Raw genomic sequence first — 22,114 nt, forward strand, 5'->3', positions numbered from 1 at the left:
AGATTGGATGCGTTAGGGTTGTTTTCCCTAAAACAAAGAGAATGTCAAGACCTGACTTAATGGAGGTGTGCAAAATAATGAGGGGCTTGGATAGAATGGAGAGGTAAATGGTTGAAAGAGGAAAGGTGACCTGAAAATCTTTTTCACCCAGAGGATGTTAGGAGTCAGGGACTTGTTGCCCAGTTTGGTGGCTGAGGTGGAAATCCCTCAACTCCTGAAGCACAAGCATCTGCAAGGCTACAGGCTAGGTATTGCGCCACAGGCATTATGGCAAGGAGAAGGTCATTCGGTCCAGTGTCAATTCTGTCTGCATTTGCTGTCACTCCTTTTCACACACACCCCATCCCCCAAACAAGGTCTCCCAGCCGCTGCAGCTCCTTTCCATCTCCCTCTCTCACACTAAATAAGTATAGTAGTTCACCTTACCTTGTTTTGTAGAAAAGAAGCTGGGATCCCTGTGAAAGTTTAGTCTCCTCTGCAGATACACAGACAGTTGGGTCAAGCAACCCACGGCTTGCATCGCTAAATATTGTGTTCCATCTCCACCAAACGCTAATTTTGTCAACAAGAGAAGGTTCTGAAAATGGATATCAGGGAAGACAGAAAATTTAAAAATGTAAATTATTATTGTCAAACCTTTTTCAAAAAGAGAAAGCTTGACCTGCCATCTCTTTGATCGCCATTGTAATTTCCCCTTATACTCAGAAAAAGGGCAAGTTATAATGGGGAGTAAAGAGACGGCACTCCAATTAAATATATTAAATGATGTCTTGAAAATGTTGAGGAACACAGAAGCTAATGAAAGGGAGGAACTGAAGTGAAGGAGTCCTGATAAAGAAATCGTTGTAGGCAAATTAGTGGGATTAAAGACTGCTAAATCCCTAGGGCCTGATAATCTATATCCCAGAGTATTTAAGAAAGTGGTCCTGGAAATAGTGGATCATTCACAAATTTTTAGACTCTGGAACAGTTCCTGTGTAGCTGATGTAACCCGACTATTTAAAAAAAAGGGAGGTAAAGAGAAAACAGCAAATTATAAACTAGTTAGCCCAACATCAGTACTTCACAAAATGTTAGAGTCCACTAAAAAGACTTAAAAATGAAGTTTTTGGAAAACAGTGATCAGACAAACTTACCATGGATTTAGGATAGGCAAATCATTCTTGACATGTCTATTGGAGTTTTGAGAGAATTAGTAAAGGGAAGCCAATGGATGCAGTATATTTAGACTTTCAGAAGGCTTTTGATAAGGTTCCACATGAGAGATTAGCATATACAATTAAAGTGTGTGGGATTGGTGGCAGCATATTGACATGGATAAAGAACTGGCTGGCAGACAGGTAACAGAATAGGAATAAACAGATCTTTTCCCAGGTGGCAGGCAGTGACCAGTGAAGTACCGCAGGGATCTGTATCTGGGTCCCAACTATTCACAATATATATGAATGATAAATGACAAAACTAAATATAATCTCTTCAAGTTTGCAGATGCCAAAATTGAGTGGGAGGGTGAATGGTAAGGAGGTTGAAGATGTACTTCAGTGTGATTTGAACAAGTTGAATGTGAGTAGGTAAATGTATGTCAGATAAAGTATATCTGGATAAACATGAGGTTATCCACTTTGGTAGCAAAAACAGCAAGGCAGACTATCTGAATAGTGATACATTGAGATAGGGAGACCCCCTTGGACACCAGTTGCTGAAAGTATAGATGCAGTGAAAAAGGCAAAGGGCATATTGGCCTTCATGGCAAGAGGTCAAGTACAGGGATGTCTTGATGCAATTATACAGGGCTTTGATGAGACGACACTGGGAGAGCTGTATACAGTTTTGGTCTCCTTATCTGGAAGAATATTCTGGCTATGGAGGGAATGCAACAAAGGTTTACCAGACTGATTCCTGCATATCAGGACTAATGCAAGATGATGAACTGGACCAGTTAGGAATATATTAGCTAGAGCAGCAAGGTGGCTCAGTGATTAACACTGCTGCCTCACAGTGCCAGGGACCCGGATTCGATTCCATCCTTGAATGACTGTCTGTGTGGAGTTTGCATATTCTCCCGACATCTGCTTGGGTTTCCTCCCACAGTCCAAAGGTGTGCACGTTAGGTGGATTGGCCATGCTAAATTGCCCATAGTGTCCAGGGATGAGCAGACTAGGTGAATTAGTCATGGGAAATGCAGGGTTACAGGTACGGGGTGGAATGCTCTGAGGGTCAGTGCTGACTCGATGGGCGGAATAGCCTCCTTCCACACTGTAGGGATTCTATAATATTCTTTTGAATTAAGAAGAATGAGACCTATAAAATTCTAATAGGACTAGACAGGGTAAATGGAGGGATGTTCTTCATGGCTGGGTATCCAGAACCAGGGGTCTGAGTCTAAGAATACAGGGTAGGCCATTTAGGACTGAGGCAAAGAGAAATTTCTTCACCCACAGGTGGTGAGCTGTGGAATTCTCTGCCAAAAATTAATTTGGCAAGTAGCTGAAGCATGGAGACCAGAAAGGTTCCAGACTCAATTCACCAGATGTGATTCTTACCAGATTATAGTCAGGATGACAGCAGAGATGCTACGCTTTTTCTAGTGTGTTGGGGTCAGCATGGAATGACTCACATCAAAGATAAACTTGTGGAGACTGCGACCTAACTAGTGAGAAAACCAGCAGTATTTAATGTTAAATTTAATAACCAAAATCATGGGGGTTACATTGACAGAAACTGAACTGGTCTAGCCATATAAATATGTTTACTACAAGAGAAGTTCAAAGGCTAGGAATCCTACAGCAAATAACTCACATCCTGACTCTCCATTCTCCACGTAGCCTGTCCATTATCTACAACGGCACAAGTCAGGAGCGTGACGGTATAGTGTTCACTTGTCTGGATGAATGCAGCTCAAATAACGCTCAGAAAACTTGGCAAAGCAGAACATTTGATCAACACTTCATCCATCACCTTAAACAAGCATTTACTCCCCATTGCAGCAACAGCATAGCTGCCATGTGTGCCGTCTACAAAGTGCATAAAGACAACTAACCACAGCTTCTTCAACAATAATTTCCAAATCTGCAACCTCAAACACCAAGAACAACAAAGATAATTGTTGCATGGGACCACCACTTCCAAGCTCACTCCAAGTCACACGCCATTCTTGACTCAGAAATACATAACCTTTCCTTTTATAGTTGCTTGATAAAAAACTTTGGGAACTTTCTGATAGCAATGTCACTGCATCGGCAACACATAAACTGGACAGGTCATGAGTGACTCAGCACCAAATGAAACCAAATTAGTGATAGGCAATAAACATTGGCCAATTTCTAAATACTCAACCAATTTCAAAGGTGAAAGAGCATCTGAAATTAATAATCGTTAGCTAGATTTCTAACCTCTACCCAAAATCTGTCCTAAATTCCATATTCAAGTTTCATTTAGGCATACTGTTTCATCCAACCGTATATGACAACATATTTTTTCCAAATTTAACAAAAACAAACCTAAAAGCCTCTGATAATCTTTGTTTAATTTAATTCATAAATTCATGTTACTAATCTTCATTTGTCTCCCCTTTCTCTTTGCCTTCCTACAGTGTACCATGTACCAGGAAAGAATCAAAAAACCATGCAACTTTTATGCTGTCTCAGAACTAAATTTGACAGCTTGTCTTATGACAATGCTGTCACTAGAAAAAGGTTACTTTGTCCTGGGTTTTTTTTTGAAGAGAGGTTGTTTTGGCAAATGTACGGAACTGGCTGCTGAGATGGCTTAAGTAAACAACGTAGGAGGCCTTTAGGTTTTTAAATGTTGCAACAATGGAAGCAGCTTGAATGGGAGTAACCAGTTCTCACTTTCTTTATTTTTAGCTTTAGTAGGCAGAAGTTGTTTGGGGACTCAGGAGAGTTGGAAGCTTCAGTGAATGATTTTTAGCTGTTATTTTCTCTGAAATCTCTCGATGTTGTTTCCTCCTGGATTGGAGAGCCACATGTAAAAATCTGTGTCTGAATTTGCTTCTTCGCCAAAGGGTGTGTTTATGGAATGTTACTATATTGGAACAGCTGATTAGTAATAGGTACTGTATCTAATATTTGGTTAAATTTTCCAATAATTTAATTACTCTAATTTTCTCTTTCTTTTGTTTGTGTTTTAACTATAGTGATTAAATAAATCACTAACGTCATGTAGTTTGACCATCGCATCACAGCTAGAATACTCACTTCACACCTACCATAAAAAAAAAGTTAGAAAAAGTTAGAGTCTGGGCTATCTTCTTAAAGTATTTTGAGGGGTTCTGGTCTAGTCCATAACAGTCTCCACAAATACAACATGAGACTGCACCTTTATGCTATCATACCAAGTGAGATAGTTTAATACTCATCCTTCGTCTGTTGAACGAACCACAAACTTCTGAGTTGTTTCAAGATTAAAAAAAACAAAGTCCTACATACAGGGAAATGTAGCATCTGTTTTTCAACATAATTAACTTTTAATTTCAAAGAAAGCAGTAACAATCTTCATTCACTGTGAAATACAATTATTAGCGCAGCATATCTTTTAAAAACAGAGACATTTAATTTCAAATAACCATTGAGCTATAATCTTCTGATAGATTAAGCCTGTCTTTTTTAAAAAAAATTCAGGATGACAGTGGAAATCAGCTTATACCGATTGTTTATTCTTGCATGTCTGTGAACAGAAGGTAGTGTATACCTTCTTATTTAACAGTAAATGCTTTTATTTACATTAGAAGACAATAAGAATCAACAACATAATGTAAGGCTAGACAAGTGGTCAGATTTTCCATTCCCTGAACTACAGTGAGTCAATTGGGTTTTTGTAATGAACCAGCAGCTTTCATGGTTATTTTTTCTGGTCCCAGAGCAATTTTGCAATCTGACATGGCATACAATGAATTGAAGGGCTCGGGATGGCTTAGAACGTTAATCACATTCTACATGATAAACTCTGAATAAGCCTTTGGCTTCTGTATTAATTGATAACCTAACTGTTAAATTGGACCTATTATCGCAGAATTGAGAAGGTTCAGAGATATACATACCAGCATTTAACATAGCTCAGTGGTTAGCACTGCTGCCTCACAGTGCCAGGGACCCAGATTCGACTCTAGCCTTGGACAACTGTCTGAGTGGAGTTTGCACATTCTCCCCGTATCTGCATGGGTTTCCTCCAAGTGCTCCAGTTTTCTCCCACAGTCCAAAGATATGCAGGTTAGGTGGATTGGCCATGCTGAATTGTCCATAGTGTTCAGGGACGTGTAGGTTAGGTGAATTAGCCATGGGAAATGCAGGGTTACAAGGATGGGTGTGGATGGATGTTCTTTGGAGAGTCGGTGTGGACTCAGTGGCCTGCCTCCATGCTGTAGGGATTCTATAAAGAAACATTCTATAAAAAGAATTATAATGTGTCTCTTACCTGGACAATCTTTGGACGCTGAAGGAAGATCTCAGCAGGAAAATCCTGCATTATGACATCTTGCAGAAGTTCACAAGTATTGCGAACTAAGGTGTGATTACTGCTTTTCAGAGAGCTGTTCAAAAATAAGCAATATGTTTAAAAACTCTTCGCTTTTCCACACAACATATTCTGAGTTTAGGCAGATAGTCTATGAAACACATACATTAGAATACTGTCTTGAAAGCTGAAATCCAATTTTTTTTTAAAATACTGCTGGAACTTGGAAGGCTAATTTTGTTGAAGTTTTCATCTTGCAGTCATTAGGACAATTCGCAGGAACACAAACAAGGAAACAAAAGCTAGCATTTATGCTGCATGAGGGGAGAGAACTGATTGGTTAGCAAGTAGACTCTGACTGGTAGAAACATTAGCTAGTGCATTCTCCATGGCAATCAAGACTGATAGTTGACAACCTGGCTGTGTTTAAATTTTAAACCAGGCAGGTTGACACCAACTTCACAGAATAGTATCCTGACCAATGAGCCAACAAATCGCTAGCACTGATTACGTCGAGTCCACACAAGTACAGTGCATGTAAATGGTCTTTCTAACGACAAAGAACAAAAACCTATGTATTAATATATGTAGATTCCAGTACACACGTGCATCACACTGTGAGCCCAACTGATAACACTAAATTAGTTCCATATACATTCAGTATTACCCAGCAAATATTGTCAAACTGCAGATTCACATCTAATATTAGGCACAGTGTTGTGAATTTTGGAAGTATAGGCTAGTTAGGAAACGGTCAGTACCTTGTTTCTTGCAACCGGCTGAAGGGACATGCTGTTTGATAAGACCTACCAATCTTTGGGATGAATAGCCTGCGTATGTGGCATCACAGCAGGAGTGGCATTCACCGAGTCAGAGTTTGAGAGCACAGAAAGAGATCCTCCAGTCCACCATGTCTGCACCAGACATCAAGCATCTATTCATTCTAGTCCTATTTTGCAGCACTCGGATCATGTCCTTGTACGCCATGGCACTTCAAGTGATTACCTAAATACTTCGTAAATGTTCAGATGGTTCCTACCTCTACCACCTTCAATGAGGTAGAGATACCAGTCACCCTCTGGGTGAAAACTGTCCCTTAAATCCATCCAAATCATCTGCCCTTTACCTTTAAACTATGCCCCTTGGTTACTCATCCCTCTGCTAAGATTGCGGATAGGAAGAAAATTTCCTATCTGTTCCCTGCATAATTTTGAGCATTCAAATCAGATTCTTAACCCCCACCTCCAGTCCTATCCAGCTTTCTCTACTCTAAGGAAAACAATCTTTAGCTTATCTAGTTTCTCTTCATAGCTGAAATGCTCCAGCCAAGCAACATCCCTGGTGAATCTCCTTTGCACCCTATCTAGTGTAATCACATTCTTCCCCGTGCAGTGACCAGAACTGCAGACCAGATAAATCACATTAATCATTTGCCTTAACAGCAACTTTCTGTTTCACTTTTGTTGTTACTGTATAGTAGCAGTGTGAAACAGCTAGCTTCACTTCTTGCTCAAACTTTTAAGATACATTGACCTTCCTGGTAATCAAAGGTAGTAGGCAATTTTCAGGACCAAGAGTGGCTGACTTAGAATATTCCATGTCTACCTCAAGCCTATCTTTACTGGTCAATATACACATTCAGATTGCTGCAAATCAATGTGCTAAAAGACAGACTTTATCAGCAATCTCCTAAATAATGCCCAAGCCATTTGTTCATTACACAAGCTTGATGCTGAAATATGGTATATCAAAGCCATCCTGCCAAGTAATACCTACCCTGATCAGATAATTTCTGCAGTATTTCTCTCATGAAAGGCCCCAAGGCCTCTTTAAAATGTTGTAGGTTTCAGTGGAGCTTAAGAACACGTTCAAGCCAGCAAAGAACAGCAATACCACAGAGTTCATCGCAACAAATAACTAACAGATAATAGTGGTGCAGAAGAGGTGAGCTAATTAGGAATGGCTAAACCAATAGGATGCATCTAACCTAAATTATGCACTTTAAATGGAATACAGTACTTCTTTCAGAAGACATTTTCCGAACTGTGTACAAGAAAGTAGTTTCCTTTTAATTCACAATTTTGAATTCTTATTTTTAAAGTGAGGCTAATACAAAGCTATTTAAAAAAAAGTGTTATTTCAATCACACCATTCTGGATCACCAACGCATTTAAAGGATTCCTGTATGAATGGAATCACAGAGCTATGAATCATACACATGACTACTAGGTACCACAATACAAGCCCGGGTAATTTGTTTGATATGCAACATGTTAATAGTTCATGCTCTCTTACACAGAAACATAAATCCGCAATGTCCATTTTCTTACCAGGATTGCAAAATAGCTTTTTAATTAAGTTTAGGCTAAGGTAATTTATTTTTCCAATGTCATTCATACAATCAAACTTGCTATAACATACCTTTCATTTGATGAAAGAACATGCCTATCTGTCATAGTGAGCGTCAACCAAGGAAAGGTGGAATACTTCAGGCATTTCACTGTATCATTACCTAATAGCAAAAAACAAAAATCTTGAAACTGGAGTGCAAAATCAATTGCAAAATAACCATATGCTTTAATTTACAGTTAATGTCAATGACATATTCAATGCTTTGGAGAGAGAAAGTATCTTCTCAACCAATACCTCAAAACGTAAAATCATTCAGTGAAATGGTTCCTTCATAGTTTTGCTATTTCTGTACTGTTTTGTTTAAGACCTGGGAATTATAATTTCCATCTTAGCATTGTCAACAGCATTACTAACGTACACACAGATTTGTAAGATAATAGAGAAAAAAACTGAAAGTGTCTTATTTCCGTAACTAATAATAGAGATGTGTGGCCAAACTGTTAGAACAAATACAATAATTTATAACAAGAGAAAAGGATGCTCATTGGTTGGCAAGTTGAATCTTATTGGCCAAGGCATTGCCATGGAAAAAGGAATGGAGAACTGTGAGCTCCCTAACTCTTTGGAAATGTAATTCAAAACAGGCATAAGACTTGAACATATTCCTTTATCTGAGAGAATAGGGCTCTACTTGTTTCTAGCGAATGTGCATGACCCACTTCAGCACTTGTTTTTGTCCTGATGAATGCAAAGCAAAACACTTCAGCAATATGACTGTTTTCACAATATTTTGATTTCTGTTCCTTCCACCTAAGGTGCAGTTATCTTTTCAGATATTGAAAGGTATTATATGCATTTTGTGTTCTCAAAGAACATTATACCAATACATGAAAGAGGGCTCCTGACAATATTCAATCAGAAACACATTTTCTTAAAAACTTCGAGACAATACAAAAACTCTTGTGCTCTAGCTAATGAACAGGTGTCACTTCCTTGCTTAAATCTATGACACAGGTGTTGAAAGTACAGCAAAAAGGAATTGTCAACTGCTCAGGGAATTTTTCTCTACAAAACAAAATAGGTATATATCATATGACTGGCAAATATCAATAAAACAACTTGAAATGGGGGCCTATTTGTGCAATGAACCTCTAATAACATTTTGACCTAAAAAAAGGTTTAATTCGGTAATGACCAATAACTCAGTCACTTTATGCATGATCGTACGCCGACTTTGACTTTTTCAGTAGTTTCCTTGCACTTTCTGCTTTTTAACTAAAACAATAGTACCTTATTGAAGGTTAAAGCAGATGACCATGTTGGGATTTCTTTTTATCAAGAATTATATCCAAAAGCATATCAAGCCCACAGGTTCAGGCCAACTCACCAACTGCTTTCTGAGGCAAAATTCTGCTTTGTTGTATTTGACTGCAGCTGCTTCTCTGAAAGTAACCAACTATTTCCTCTTCGAATGTTACAGGAGGTATAGCTGTAGAAATGTTTTTAAAAGTTTGTTTTAAAACATTCAATACTACCTTAATATCATAGATAGGTACTACATTGAACATCACTTTTACATTTCAAACCGGAACTTTATATTGTTCTACAAAAAGCCACAAGATGAAACACCTAAATCTTTCCCACAGGAGATAATTTGACAGAGACAGACTAACAATTATATTTTTATTTACTGTATCAAATTTTAGTCAACAAATGATTTTGATGCAATGGAAAATATCTTTCTTCGCAGTTGGTCACTGTAATTCTAAATGCGAATCCTACCATCAGTAAAATATATAAAATGGTGGCTATTATCTGTGTGGACAAGACCCAATAAAATGTGCCTCTGCATGCAATTAATGTAGAGTGCTATTACAAATGGGCACATTTTTATTCCATGAAAATTTACTTTGAAGGTAAAATAGGTCCTATTTACTAACAATGAGCTTCTAATATTCATCTACTCCTGAAATGTTCCACATAAGATCTTTATGCCACCTCCAGTGGTGGATTATGGTGAATACCTTCAAATTACAAGATGCAAAGGTGAATTATCCAGTTGCCATTTACTGGCAGTGTTAAGTCTCATCAAGCATGTATTTTCACAGAGGCATAGAGGTGTACAGCAGAGAAATAGACCCTTCGGTCCATCTCGTCCATACCAACCAGCCATCCTAAATTAATCTAGTCCTGTTTACCAGCATTTGGCCCATAACCCTCTAAACCATTCCTATGCATATATCCATTCAGATGCCTTTTAAATGTTGTATTTGTACCAGCCTCCACCACTTCCTCTGGCATCTCATTTCATACATGCACCACCCTCTTACCCTCTCACCTTAAAGCTATGCCATCTAGTTTTGGACTCCCCTACCCTGGGGAAAAGACCCTGATCATTCACCCTATCCATGCCCTTCACCCTTCAGCCTCTGACTCTCCAGGGAAAACAGTCCCAGCCTATTCAGTCTCTCCCTACAGCTCAAATCCTCCAAATATGGCAACATCCTGGTAAATATTTTCTGAAACCTTTCAAGTTTAATAACATCTTTCCTATAATAGGAAGACCAGAATTGAATGCAGTATTCCAAAAGTGGCCTAACCAATGTCCTGTACACTAACAACATGGCCTCCCAACTCCTACACTCAATGCACTGATCAATAAAGGTGTGTACACCAAACTCCTCCTTCACTACCCTGTTATCATGCATGAAATTTCTTTTTGACTTTTCTCGCCACCAGAAGCAAGCATTGAACCAATGAATTTAGACTGTTCAGAGAGACCGGGATAGTACAAAGCAAAGTTGGATGGGGTGTAGTTTGGTCATTATTCTTCTAAAAGTGTTCTTTTTTCACACCCTTGAGAATAGGTTCCAAAATTTTACCATCTACTGATATTAGGCTAACTAGTGTATAATTACCAACTTTCTCCCTCTGTCCTTTTTTAAGCAGTGGGATAATATTTGGCACTCTCCAATTTGCTGGGATTGTTCCAGAATCTACAGAATATTGGAAGATGACAACTAACACATCAAATATTTCGATGATCACGTCCTTTAGTTCCCTGGAATGTAGGTTATCATCTTTCAGTCCCATTAATGTCTCCAGCTTTTTTTGTTACTCGAGCTAATTTGCTTCAATCCCTGCTTCCCGAAAGATGCTTACTTGCCTAGCACTTATCATAGAATGCCCACGGCCCAACAAGTCCACACTGACCCTCCAAAGACCATTCCACGCAGCCCCAGCCCCCTCTACCCTTTCTCTGTAACCCCGCATTTCCCATGGCTAACCCACCTAATCTACAGATCCCTGAACACTTTGAGCAATTTAGCATGGCAAATCCATCCAGGGTGTACATCTTTGGACTGTGGGAGGAAACCAGAGCACCTGGAGGAAACCTATGCAGACACGGGGAGAATGTGCAAACTCCACACAGACTGTGGCCCAAAGGTGGCATCGAACCCAGGTCCCTGGTGCTGTGAGGCAGCAGCATTAACCATTGAGCCAATGAGCCACCCTACTTTTGGTCAGTTCTTCTGTGAAAATAAAACAAAGATACTTTCATTGTTTAATTGTTCTGCCATTACCTTATTCCACATTATCAATTCTCTCATTTGTCTTCACTAATCTATCTTCCTTTTTATGTGATTATAGAAATACTTTGTCTGCTTTTTACTATGCTTCCCCTCTTAATCAATCTCTTGGCCCTCCTTAGCTCCTTTACACCTCTGGTTTATGTTCTCACACAAGTAGCCAATGTAGCAATTGATACAACAGAGTGATTTGCTAGCCATTTCAGAGGGCAGTTGAGAGTCAACCATATTGCTTTGGTCTGGAGTCACATGTAGGCCATACTAGGTGAGGACGGAAGTTTCCTTCCCTAAAGGACATTAGTGAACCTGATGGGCATTTTCCAATGATCAACAATGATTTCACAGTCATCAGTAGAATGTTAATTCCAGATTATTTTTTAAAATTGAATTGAAATTTCAACCAGGTCCCCAGAATATCAGAGATAGTAGGAACTGCAAATGCTGGCTGAGTTTCTGGATTAATAGTCAAGCAATAATACCACTGGACCATCATCTCCCCATTGTTTAATGAGAGTATACTTTGGAAAGTGAAGAACTCTAAACGCAGTTACAGGAGTGACTGAACCACTGAACTCTAGGAAGGGTATAAAGGCCAAATAAAAGCCAAAAGAACTGCAGATGCTGTAAAACAGGAACAAAACAGAAGTTGCTGGAAAAGCTTAGGTCTGGCAGCATCTGTGAAGAAAAATCAGAACTCTTCTGAGGAAGGGTCACTGGACCTGAAACATTAACTCTGATTTTTCTTCACAGGTGCTGCCAGACCTGCTGATCTTTTCCAGCAACTCCTGTTTTTGTTCTTATATATAAAGAGCAAACTCAATTTGTAAAAATCTTGTTTATCAGTTACAACATTCTTTTCAACTCCAAGTTCATGAGGAAACAAGCTCTTGCAGAAAGCAAACTCCGCAAGAAATCTCTATTCTAGCTTCCATTTCCTACCAGTTATTGCGGCAGTTTTTACACTTTATATCTTGATTTAATTATTTTTCTCAACAGTTACCAAGGTTTACTTCTATGTTACAATCTTCTTTTTAAATTTTGTGTGCTCAAAGAATATTATATTTAAAGCCCTTTCAAAGTCCTTCTTTACCTATTATATTCTTTTATTCACAGCCTGGTGATATTTTCATGGAAACTTCTTAAGTGTCACAGCAAGGAAGTATTACATGAATAGCTCATACACATGACAATAAAAAAAATGCTCCATACCTATTCACAGTTTTAAAAGCGAGCTATATGGCAAAACAATAGATTGTATTCTCCCAATATCACAGCACATAGGTTTAACATCAGAATTGTTCAGGTTACCTTTATTATCAGAGGATTTCAGAGGTTGTGACTGATAGGCAATAGGTGGCACATCAACAATTGTATCTGGCAGTTTGAACAGATCATCCATAACTTCATCGATGCACGCTTGTAACTTTGGCTCCACATTGGATCGCAGCTGTGCTAGAAATTCTAAAGCTCCAATTTCTCGAAATAATCGGGCAACTGAAGAATGCTTTAAATGATTTTTAAAAAAAAAAAACTTAATTTACTATGCAGTTTTTACTCCTCTTCATTTTATAATTGTAGGCTAACTTGACATTAAAAGTATGTTCCAAAATTCTATAATGAAAAATAAGCAATACTGACCCTTTAAGAACTTTATTGTTACACTGGCCTAGATTTTTTGGCAGTAATGGCAGGGGAGACAACCACCTAGTGGTTTTGTTGCTAGATTATTAATCCAGAGATGCAGATAACACTCGGAGCACCAGCATTCGAAATCAACCATGGTAGATAGTGGAATTTCAATTCAATAAAAATCTGATGATGACTGTGAAATCATTGCTGATTGTCAGGAATTTTCGGTAAAGAAGTCTGCCATCCTTACCTGGTCTGGCCTACATGTGACCCGAAACCTACAGCAATGTAGTGGACTCTCAAATGCCCTGTGGGCAATTAGGGACGGGCAATAAATGTTCAACTAACCAGCAACACCCACGTCCCATGAATGAATAAAAGAAAAGCCAGGATTTGGTGTCATTACTCCTGTGAAATGGTCAGAAATATTTGGAATCTGTATGCGCACAGAATTCCAGCAGTTGCTGTCATTGATTCTACGTTACTTCAGAAAGTGCACTGGTGAGGTAACCCCAGTCCCAGGCTACAATTGTTGAACTAATAAGAACTTCCATTTTAACAACATTGATCCTGCTGTAAAAATCCACGAAAAAGATGTAACTGGGTTTTTAAGGGCATACTAACTTTTAATTAGTGCTGGACATCATCATTAGTCTCAAATGGTTAATTTTGCACTTGTGGTATAAGAACCATGTGGTTCTATTTGCATGCCCTTAAAAATGTGGACTGCAAGGATAAAGTAGTGTTTTTAAAAACAGGGATTTACCAAGATGGCTAAATAATTCTACAGCAAAGAATTTCATGCCAATTGTAAATTCAATTTTTTGCAGCTATGAGTTCTAGCAAGTTGCAGTTGATCAAGAGTCGAGGAATTATTTACAAGCGAAGCTTATTTGCTAACAGCTAAATGAGCAGATTGGAACTGGCAGACAAAACGTTAAACTGAAGCACAGCCTGCCCTATTGGGTGAGAGAATGTGACTCCTTGACACTATTCAGAGAGGAAAAGAGTTCTCCTTGTGCCTCACCCTCCATAAAAAAAATTGTATATTTTGCTATCACATGACCTGCAATGCCTGTTGATGCAGCTGGCAATCACCCTAAGCATTTATTGTGAAGATTCTTTGCAAAGGTTTTGGAAAATAATCAGAGTTTACCTTCCACAGAAATCTAAGTTGTAACAGCTAAGCAGGAACTTCACAACATGTAGCTAGACACTGTACAGATTGCCAGGATTCTTTCACTTGTGTCATTATTCATTGACACTATTTTGGTTATAAAAATCATTGGCAAATGTAAAACCAACTGAAACAATATTCATTATACATTTCAAAACTAAACTAAAATTATTTCTCTAATACACAAAAATATAATGTGCAGAAGATGACGCTCTGCAAATAACTCACCTTTACAAGGCGATTACATAGCGTGAGTACTTCTTCTTGCATTGGAATAGTTGGAAAGTTGAACCATTCCAGAAGTCGAATGAAAAGACTTTTTTCTTGAGCCAGATCAACAACAGATATCAAACCATGATCAATTTTACACAAAATATTCTTCAGCGCTCGAACTCTAATTTCCACAAGCTGGTGACCTAGAGAAAAAGCAAAGTAAAAGTTGAGTCCACTTGACATTTTAAGTTTCATTCAGATTTTCATTTTTATGCTGTAGCAGCATGGTCAATGTGAGACTTTTCTCCACCTGCTGCATTTCATAGTATGAACAATGCTAGAATGTAGAATTATGAAGGATCTGTTCAGTTATTGCCAGTAATTCAATAACCAAACCACCATCACATTACAGATCCTAATACAACACACAACTAACCACAAATAAAACAACAAAGGCAACACATTGCAAGATGGTACTCCAAAATTTAGGTGATAAAAACATGTGCCAAATCAAATGACGAGAACTAATGGGAAAATAGGTTCTGCAAAACTTCAACTTATGAAGTTTCCACATTATCAGATCTAACTTCAACTACGAATTAACCGCAACTGTCGATCCAGATTATCCCAGTCTTCACTACTGTTCAGCGATACTCTTCACCTCAGAGCAAGATTAATCCAAAGAAGCTTGGCACATAATCATGTGATAGTTATTTTCAGGCCAAAGTGTACAGCTGTTAATGGTGTTACCATTAATAACTTTTTTAAAAAGACACTCGAATTCCTGGTGGCTGACACATGTAAGTGTTTACCATCCCCAATTGTCCTTGAGAAAGTGGTGGCCAGCTGACTGCTTGAACATTTGCAGTCCATTTGACGTAGGTACACCCACACTGATATGAGGGAGGGAGTTCCGGAACTTTGACACAGCTACAGTAAAGGAATGGCAACACATTTTCAAGTCAGGATGGCAGAGGAGAGGAAGTCAAAGGTAGTGGTGTTCCCCGTGTATCTGCTGCCCTTGTCCTGGTTGATGGTCGTAGTTATGGGTTTGGAAGGTACTGTTCAAGGAGCCTTTGTGCAATTCCTGCATTACATCTTGTTAATGGGTATACTGCTGCTCAGCAGCAGAGGATATTTGTGGATGTGGTAACAATCAAGTGAGTTTTGGCCTGGATGGTGTCAAGCTTGGCTATAGAAGGTGCTATGCACTCATCCAGGCAGTTGGGCAGTATTCCATCAACTTCTGACTTGGTCCTTGTAGATGATGGAAAGGCTTTGGCAGATGATGAGTTATTCTCTGCAGGATTCTTAATCTCTAACCTACTCTTGTAGCCATAGTATTTATGACTAGTCCAGATCAGTTTTGGTCAATGGTAATCACAGGATGTTGATTACTTCATATGTAACTAAGCTCCAGAGAATCTTGATAATATAAAGAGTGGAGGAGTTTTGGTTCAATGTTACACTGCACTACTTTTACAAGGGAACAAAAAAATCTTTTGTTCTCCTACCTTCCAATAGGCCTCCTCCTCCCCAGTTCACCAACTCATAACATTGAAGGTCTGAAACAATTTCTCTCAGTCTTCTGAAAATTCCTGGACTGATTTTAAGCAGCAAGACATTGTCCAGAGGCACCATCTTCAGGCTATGCCAGGATGAATCATCCCATGTTTTTAAATTACCACATGTTCAATCAGAAAACAAGCTCCCACCAACATCCTACGTGGTGGCTAATAGAAACCAGTCTTTAGTTCCCCACCACCCCCACCGCTGCTTAACGCAGCTGCAATGTTTCTCTGCATGATTTTCCTACTTCCACAGTGCAAATTTAGGGTTTTGATTGTTAAAACGAATACACGCTGTATCAAATTTCGGAGTCATAGTGCCTGTTGACGCAGCAGTGCTCTGCACAGCAAGTTGGATTAGTTGCCCTCTTGCTGCAGGAGAGAGCAAGTGATTAATGTTATGCGTTTATAGAGCACCTTCAATTTGGTGAATTTCAAGTAACTCTACCACTAGAAAAGGCATAGGTGCCAAAGATTAGAAGAACAGAAACAGAAGTGAACAAAGTGAAAATTAAAGATTTGGGCTTTCAGGAGGCTTTTGAAATTAGAGAACTGCACCAAGGCTAAAGAGGAGTGGTTGAAACAGCATACTCAGATGTTTGAAGACGAAATGGTGGAAGGCATCCACAAGTGACAAGGAAGGTAAGACTGGAGAAAAGAAAGGTAAAGGACACTGCAGAGGTAAAATGAGATACAGCAGTGGGAATTTGTGAAATTAGACAAGCATTCTGAACTCAGCACATGGAGGGAAACTAGAGAGTTCTGGGAAGATGTACTTAAGAAAAATGAAACAACACAAGTAAGAAAATCATTTCAAAAGATTTGAAAGAAAGCAAAGAAGTAGTGCTTGCAGCTAATGCAGTGTATATATGTAGTATGGAGACAGAGTGATTAGAGGTAACACTGTGAAATTGGACAGCCCAAATAACAAGCAGGTTATGTTGTTTGAAGGATAGCTCAGGGTCAAACAACACACCAAGCAAGTAGGCAAAATAACTGGAAAAAGGGAACAATTTTATTTTAGTTGCAACTAAAATAATGGAAAATAAATTCAATCAAATTAAAAAGGGCTAAAGTTAGAAGTAAATCCTGTTAAAAAGCGTAAATCAGCAAGCCTGAAGAAAAATGTATAAAATAGCATATATAAATAACCCTTTAGAAGTCAGTCGATAAACACTGAATTACCAAAATGCATTAATGTACTCTAAAACTGTGTTTTCAGACCTGCACATCAGAATTTATGATAGCAACAAAATTGAACAATATTCAAATTTAATCTGAAAGGTGTCCATGTAAACTTATCACATTATAATGATATATTCAAACAACACCATTCCTTGCAAGGGGATGGGACTGCAGTTCAATGAGATGGGTCAAACACAATGCTGTTCCAAACATCAACTACCAGCATAAGAGGGGTAAACTTAAAAGTTGCATTTTCTTCTCTTGCCAATCTTGAAATCAGTAATGATGAAACGCTCAATGCAGAGGCCAAGACGGGATAGCTCAGTGAGGAATTTTTTACACAACGTGGGAGCATGGGGCAGAATGATGATTCTGCATGCAATGTCTCTAACAAGGCACTATCTATCAATCTTGGCATTTAATAGCATCACTAATGAATCCAGCACTACCTACATGCTGGGAGTTACCATTGTCCAGAAAGTGAACTGCACTATCTGTATAAATATTGTTGCTTCACAGCACGTTAGAAGCCAGGAATCATGCAGCAAATAACTCAATTCCTGACTCCTAAAAGCTAACTACAAGACATGAGTCAAGACAGAATGAGAGCAGCTCTGACAACTCTCAAGAAGCTTTACACCATCCTGGTCAAAGCAATCTACTTGATTAACTCCATTTCCATAAACATCTATTTCCTCCACAGTGACACATAGAAACAAGCAGTTTGATTCATTTACAAGTTGCTCTGCATAAAATTAACCAAAGCTCCTGAAACAAACTTCAAAAGCCAAGACCAACAGAGAGGACTACATTTATGACTACTTTAAAAAGTGAAAATAACACAAAAAAGCCCTGAAGAGCCAATACCCTAACTCATGTTGTTAGCTGTGATTACATTTAGGCCGTGAAGGCTGGGATAAGACATTGCATTGACAAACACAGCAAATGGCTCGAGTTCAGACATAATAGGAACTGCCGATGCTGGAGAATCTGAGACAACAAGGTGTAGAGTTGGATGAACGCAGCAGGCCAAGCAGCATCAGAGGAGCAGTAATGCTGACGTTTCGGGTCTGGACCCTTCTTCAGAAATGATTTCTGAAGAAGGGTCCAGACCTAAAACGTCAGCCTTCCTGCTCCTCTGATCTTGCTTGGCCTGCTGTGTTCATCCAGCTCTACACCTTGTTATTTCAAATGGCTCTAGTATATTCTACCAGTTGGACAAACTGGACAACGTGATGCCTCATACAGAGACAAGCCTCTCCAGAAAACAAATATGTATATAGAGATACACTCCACAGAGCCAATAATAGTGAAAGGAATGCTACACAGTCACGGTGCCTTATAGAAAGGGGGAAAAGAAACTCTTGCGTTCCACAGCAAATTGTATTGCATGCTGAAAGATAGTCCGTTGGGACAACCGCAGAGAAAAAGATGCTTCACGTACAAATTATCGAGAAATATTCGACAAGGAACAGTACAGATACATGGAGACGGAGAGAGCACTATCCGTTACACAGTATTATAGAGAAGAAGGAATGAGAGTGAGAAATGATCCCCATTCCAGCCGGTCGCTATATATTGTATCTATCAGGACAAGTCCATAGAACAGTATCTGCCCCGTTTCGGACCGCTCTCTACCTAATTTCTTGATAAGTACTGACAACTCCATCGCCGGCCCAACTATCCGAATTGTCGAACGTTGCCAGTTTAACGGTCGCGCGGGATCCGATAGTGAATCCAGTCCGGGTCTAGATCCGGCTCTGAAAAGGGTCCGGGCGAAAAACCGACCGCAGCTAGCTGTCTGCCGTCGGACAAGCTAATGCTGATCGTTATACAACGAATAAAATTGAACGTACAGAAGGATATGAATGCTTTCCTATAATCAGTGGATTAAAGTGTTTATGATGGCGATTAAGATAAAAATCTGACCGATTGCATTCTGAGAATTGTAGTTCGTACCAACACGGAACTGCGCTCGCATTGCAGTCCGCATGCGCAGCAGATCCCGGGATTCGGCTGATGGATGGCGGTTGGATGTGTCTGCAACGTGACGGCAGGGGTTTGGGCGGAGAGAGGGAGATAGTGTGCGGGCGCGCGCGAGAGAGAGGGACAGAGGGAGATAGTATGCGGGCGCGCGCGAGAGAGAGACAGAGGGAGATAGTGTGCGGGCGTGCGCGAGAGAGAGACAGAGGGAGGTAGTGTGCGGGCGCGATGGGGAGAGAGGGACATAGTGTGCGCGCACGAGAGGGGAGACGGGGAGAGGAAGATAGTGTGCACGCGAGATAGGGGAGAGGGACATTGTGTGCGAGCGAGAGAGGGAGACTGTGCGCTGGGGAGAGGGAGACAGTGTGCGCGGGGGAGAGCGAGACTGTGTGCACTGGGGAGAGGGGGAGAGCGAGACAGTTTGCACTGGGGAGAGGGAGATAGAGCGCGTGCGGGGGAGAGGGAGAGAGGGAGATAGTGTGCGCGCGCGTGGGGGAGAGGGAGATAGTGTGCGCGTGTGAGAGGGAGTGTGTGTGTGCGCGCACGCACGCGAGAGGGAGAGTGTGTGTGTGTGCGCACGCAAGTGTGTGAGTGTATAGTGTGGTGGGGTCCCCCTGTGATTGAGGCCATCCTCATGAGTAACGAATTTGGCTATCAGCCTCTGTTTGGCAACTCTGCGTTGTTGTGTGACCTGAATTCCGCCTTGGAGGACATTTACCCAAAGATCCGCAGCCGAATGTCCTTTACCATGAAAGTGTTTCCCACTGGGAGGGAACATTCCTGTCTGGCAATTTTTGCACTGTCCATTCATCTGTTGTAGCGTTTGCATGGTTTTGCCAATATACCGTGCCTCGGGGCATCTGCCTGCAGCGTATGAGATAGACAATGTTGGCCAAGTCACATGAGTATCTGCTGTGCACGTGGTGGGTGGTGTCCTGCGTGTGATGGTAGTATGCATGTCAATGATCTAACATGTCTTGCATGAGGGTGCCATGAAAGGGTTCTATGGTGCTGCGGTTGATGTTGTCCTGAAGGCTGGGTAGTTTGCTGTGAACAATGGTCTGTTTAAGGTTTGGCGGTTGTTTGAAGGCGAGATGTAAAGATACAAGGAAGATTGTGGCGAGGTGCTCATCATCATCGATAATGTCTTGAAGGCTGCGAAGAATATGGCATAGTTTCTCCACTCTTGGGAAGTACTGGATGACGAAGGGTACCCTATCAGTCGTATCCCTTGTCTGTCTTCTGAGGCGGTCATTACGGTTTTTTGCTGTTGCACGTTAGAACTGGAGATCGATGAGTTGAGCAATGTATCCTGTTCTTATGAGGGGTACAAACCTGGTTCCCATGGCTGTTTTGTTTGTCTGGACGAGGAACTGGTTGTCAAAAATGAAGACGTTGTGATCGAGGATGAAGTGGATGCTTTGTAGGGATTGGGGTAAGGACATAGGAGAGCTCAAGCTCTAAAGTTATTGAACTTGATATTGACTCTGGAAAGCTGAGGTGCTGTACTTCCAGCTTACGCTGAGCTTCGCTGGAAAACTACAGCAAGCCTGAGACAGAGATGTTGGTCAATGAGCAAAGTAGTGTGTTGAAGTGGCAGGCAACTGGAAGTTCAGTGCTGTAGAGTTGCCACCCAGTCTACACTTCGGTTCCCCAATGTAGTGGAGACCTCATTGTGACCAGCAACAGCAGTAAACTAGATTGTGTGAAGTGCAGGTAAAGTGCTTTTTCACATGGAAGGTGTGTTTGGGCCCTTGGATAGTGGGGAGGAAGGAAGTAGACAGACAGGTGTTACACCTTCTGTGGTTGCAGGGGTAGTTGCCATGAGACTGTGGGAGTTTTTGTGAGTAAAGGAAGAGTGGACCAGGGTATCCCGGAGGGAACAGTCCCTCTAATGATCATCTGGATGTGGATTCTGGTGGGATGGTAGGTGAGGACAAGGGGGACCCTATTGCTGTTGTGTGAGGGAAGAGAGGGGCTAAGGGCTGAAGTGCAAGAGATGGGTTGGATCCGGCTGATGGCCCTGTCAACCATGGTGCTGTGGAATCCTTGTTTTGAGGAAGAAGATGGACATTTTGGAGGCACCCTTGTCAAAGTTGGCATCCTTGGAACAAATGCCACGGTGACAGAGGAACTGGAAGAATGGAATAGAGTCTTTACAGAAAGCAGGGTCCAGGTAACATCGGTGCAGTCTCCCTCTCTCATCCAGAATTGGAAAAGTTTGACGATTTCACTTCCAATTTCCACTCTGCTTTCACTTTTGTCTGGTCCATCTCTGACTCCTCCCTTCCTTCCCTCGACATCTGTGTTTTGATTTCTGATTCCAAGCATCAAGGAATCCCCGCTCCGGGTGCAGCAACGATAACACTGATGTCTCAGGAGACTCTGGCGCTACGTTTGCCGCTGCCTCACCAACACCACCGAAAGACCCACTCCAGGCCTATCACAGCCAAGAATCTCCATTCCAGGAATGGCCACGAGTCCAGGCTCTGGGCCTACTGCAGCCTGGAGTCCCCGTCCCAGGCATTGCTGCTGCCACCAGGAGTGAAGATTCACATTGTCAATGCTGTAGCCACCACCCTGCTGACAACGCTCCGGCTTTGAAGATGAGGAAAGAGAAGAAAAAGGACAAAAAGGAGAGAGAGAAAAGGATGCCGCCTGGAGAGGACCGGTTCAGGACCCAAATACTCACTACCATCTCTTCCTATTTACATAGCGATAGGAGTATTTTAATCAATTCTTATTCACCTTGTGAGTCTATTCATATTTTCTTTTTTGGCTGAATCCTAAACTATACTACATCATCAGACTTATCACTCTTCTTGGCACATTATAAGTCACTTCCATTGATCCGATACCGTCTTGATCTAATAGTATTTAATTGCTATGTTTACCTATAAGACTCCTGTAGTCTCTCTGCCAGTGAAGAGGCTAGGCAGTAAAA

At 40.7% G+C, this 22,114-nt stretch overlaps 1 protein-coding gene across 1 annotated transcript in view; it reads right to left on the reverse strand.

Moving 5' to 3' along the window:
• The window catches only part of rttn (rotatin), a 181,259-nt gene extending 162,041 nt beyond the window's left edge, over nt 1-19,218 (reverse strand). Inside the window, exons 1-7 of the mRNA XM_048595750.1 lie at nt 19,117-19,218; nt 14,450-14,637; nt 12,724-12,919; nt 9,213-9,314; nt 7,895-7,985; nt 5,435-5,549; nt 427-577 (exon numbers count right to left, since the gene is read on the reverse strand). Of these exons, the coding sequence (XP_048451707.1) occupies nt 427-577; nt 5,435-5,549; nt 7,895-7,985; nt 9,213-9,314; nt 12,724-12,919; nt 14,450-14,637; nt 19,117-19,180 (907 nt within the window). The 5' untranslated portion in view covers nt 19,181-19,218. The remainder of the gene's footprint in view (nt 1-426; nt 578-5,434; nt 5,550-7,894; nt 7,986-9,212; nt 9,315-12,723; nt 12,920-14,449; nt 14,638-19,116) is intronic.
• Between the last annotated feature and the right edge of the window lie 2,896 nt (nt 19,219-22,114).

Source organism: Rhincodon typus, chromosome 4, assembly GCF_021869965.1.
Source record: "Rhincodon typus isolate 14 chromosome 4, sRhiTyp1.1, whole genome shotgun sequence".
Lineage (NCBI taxonomy): Eukaryota > Metazoa > Chordata > Chondrichthyes > Orectolobiformes > Rhincodontidae > Rhincodon > Rhincodon typus.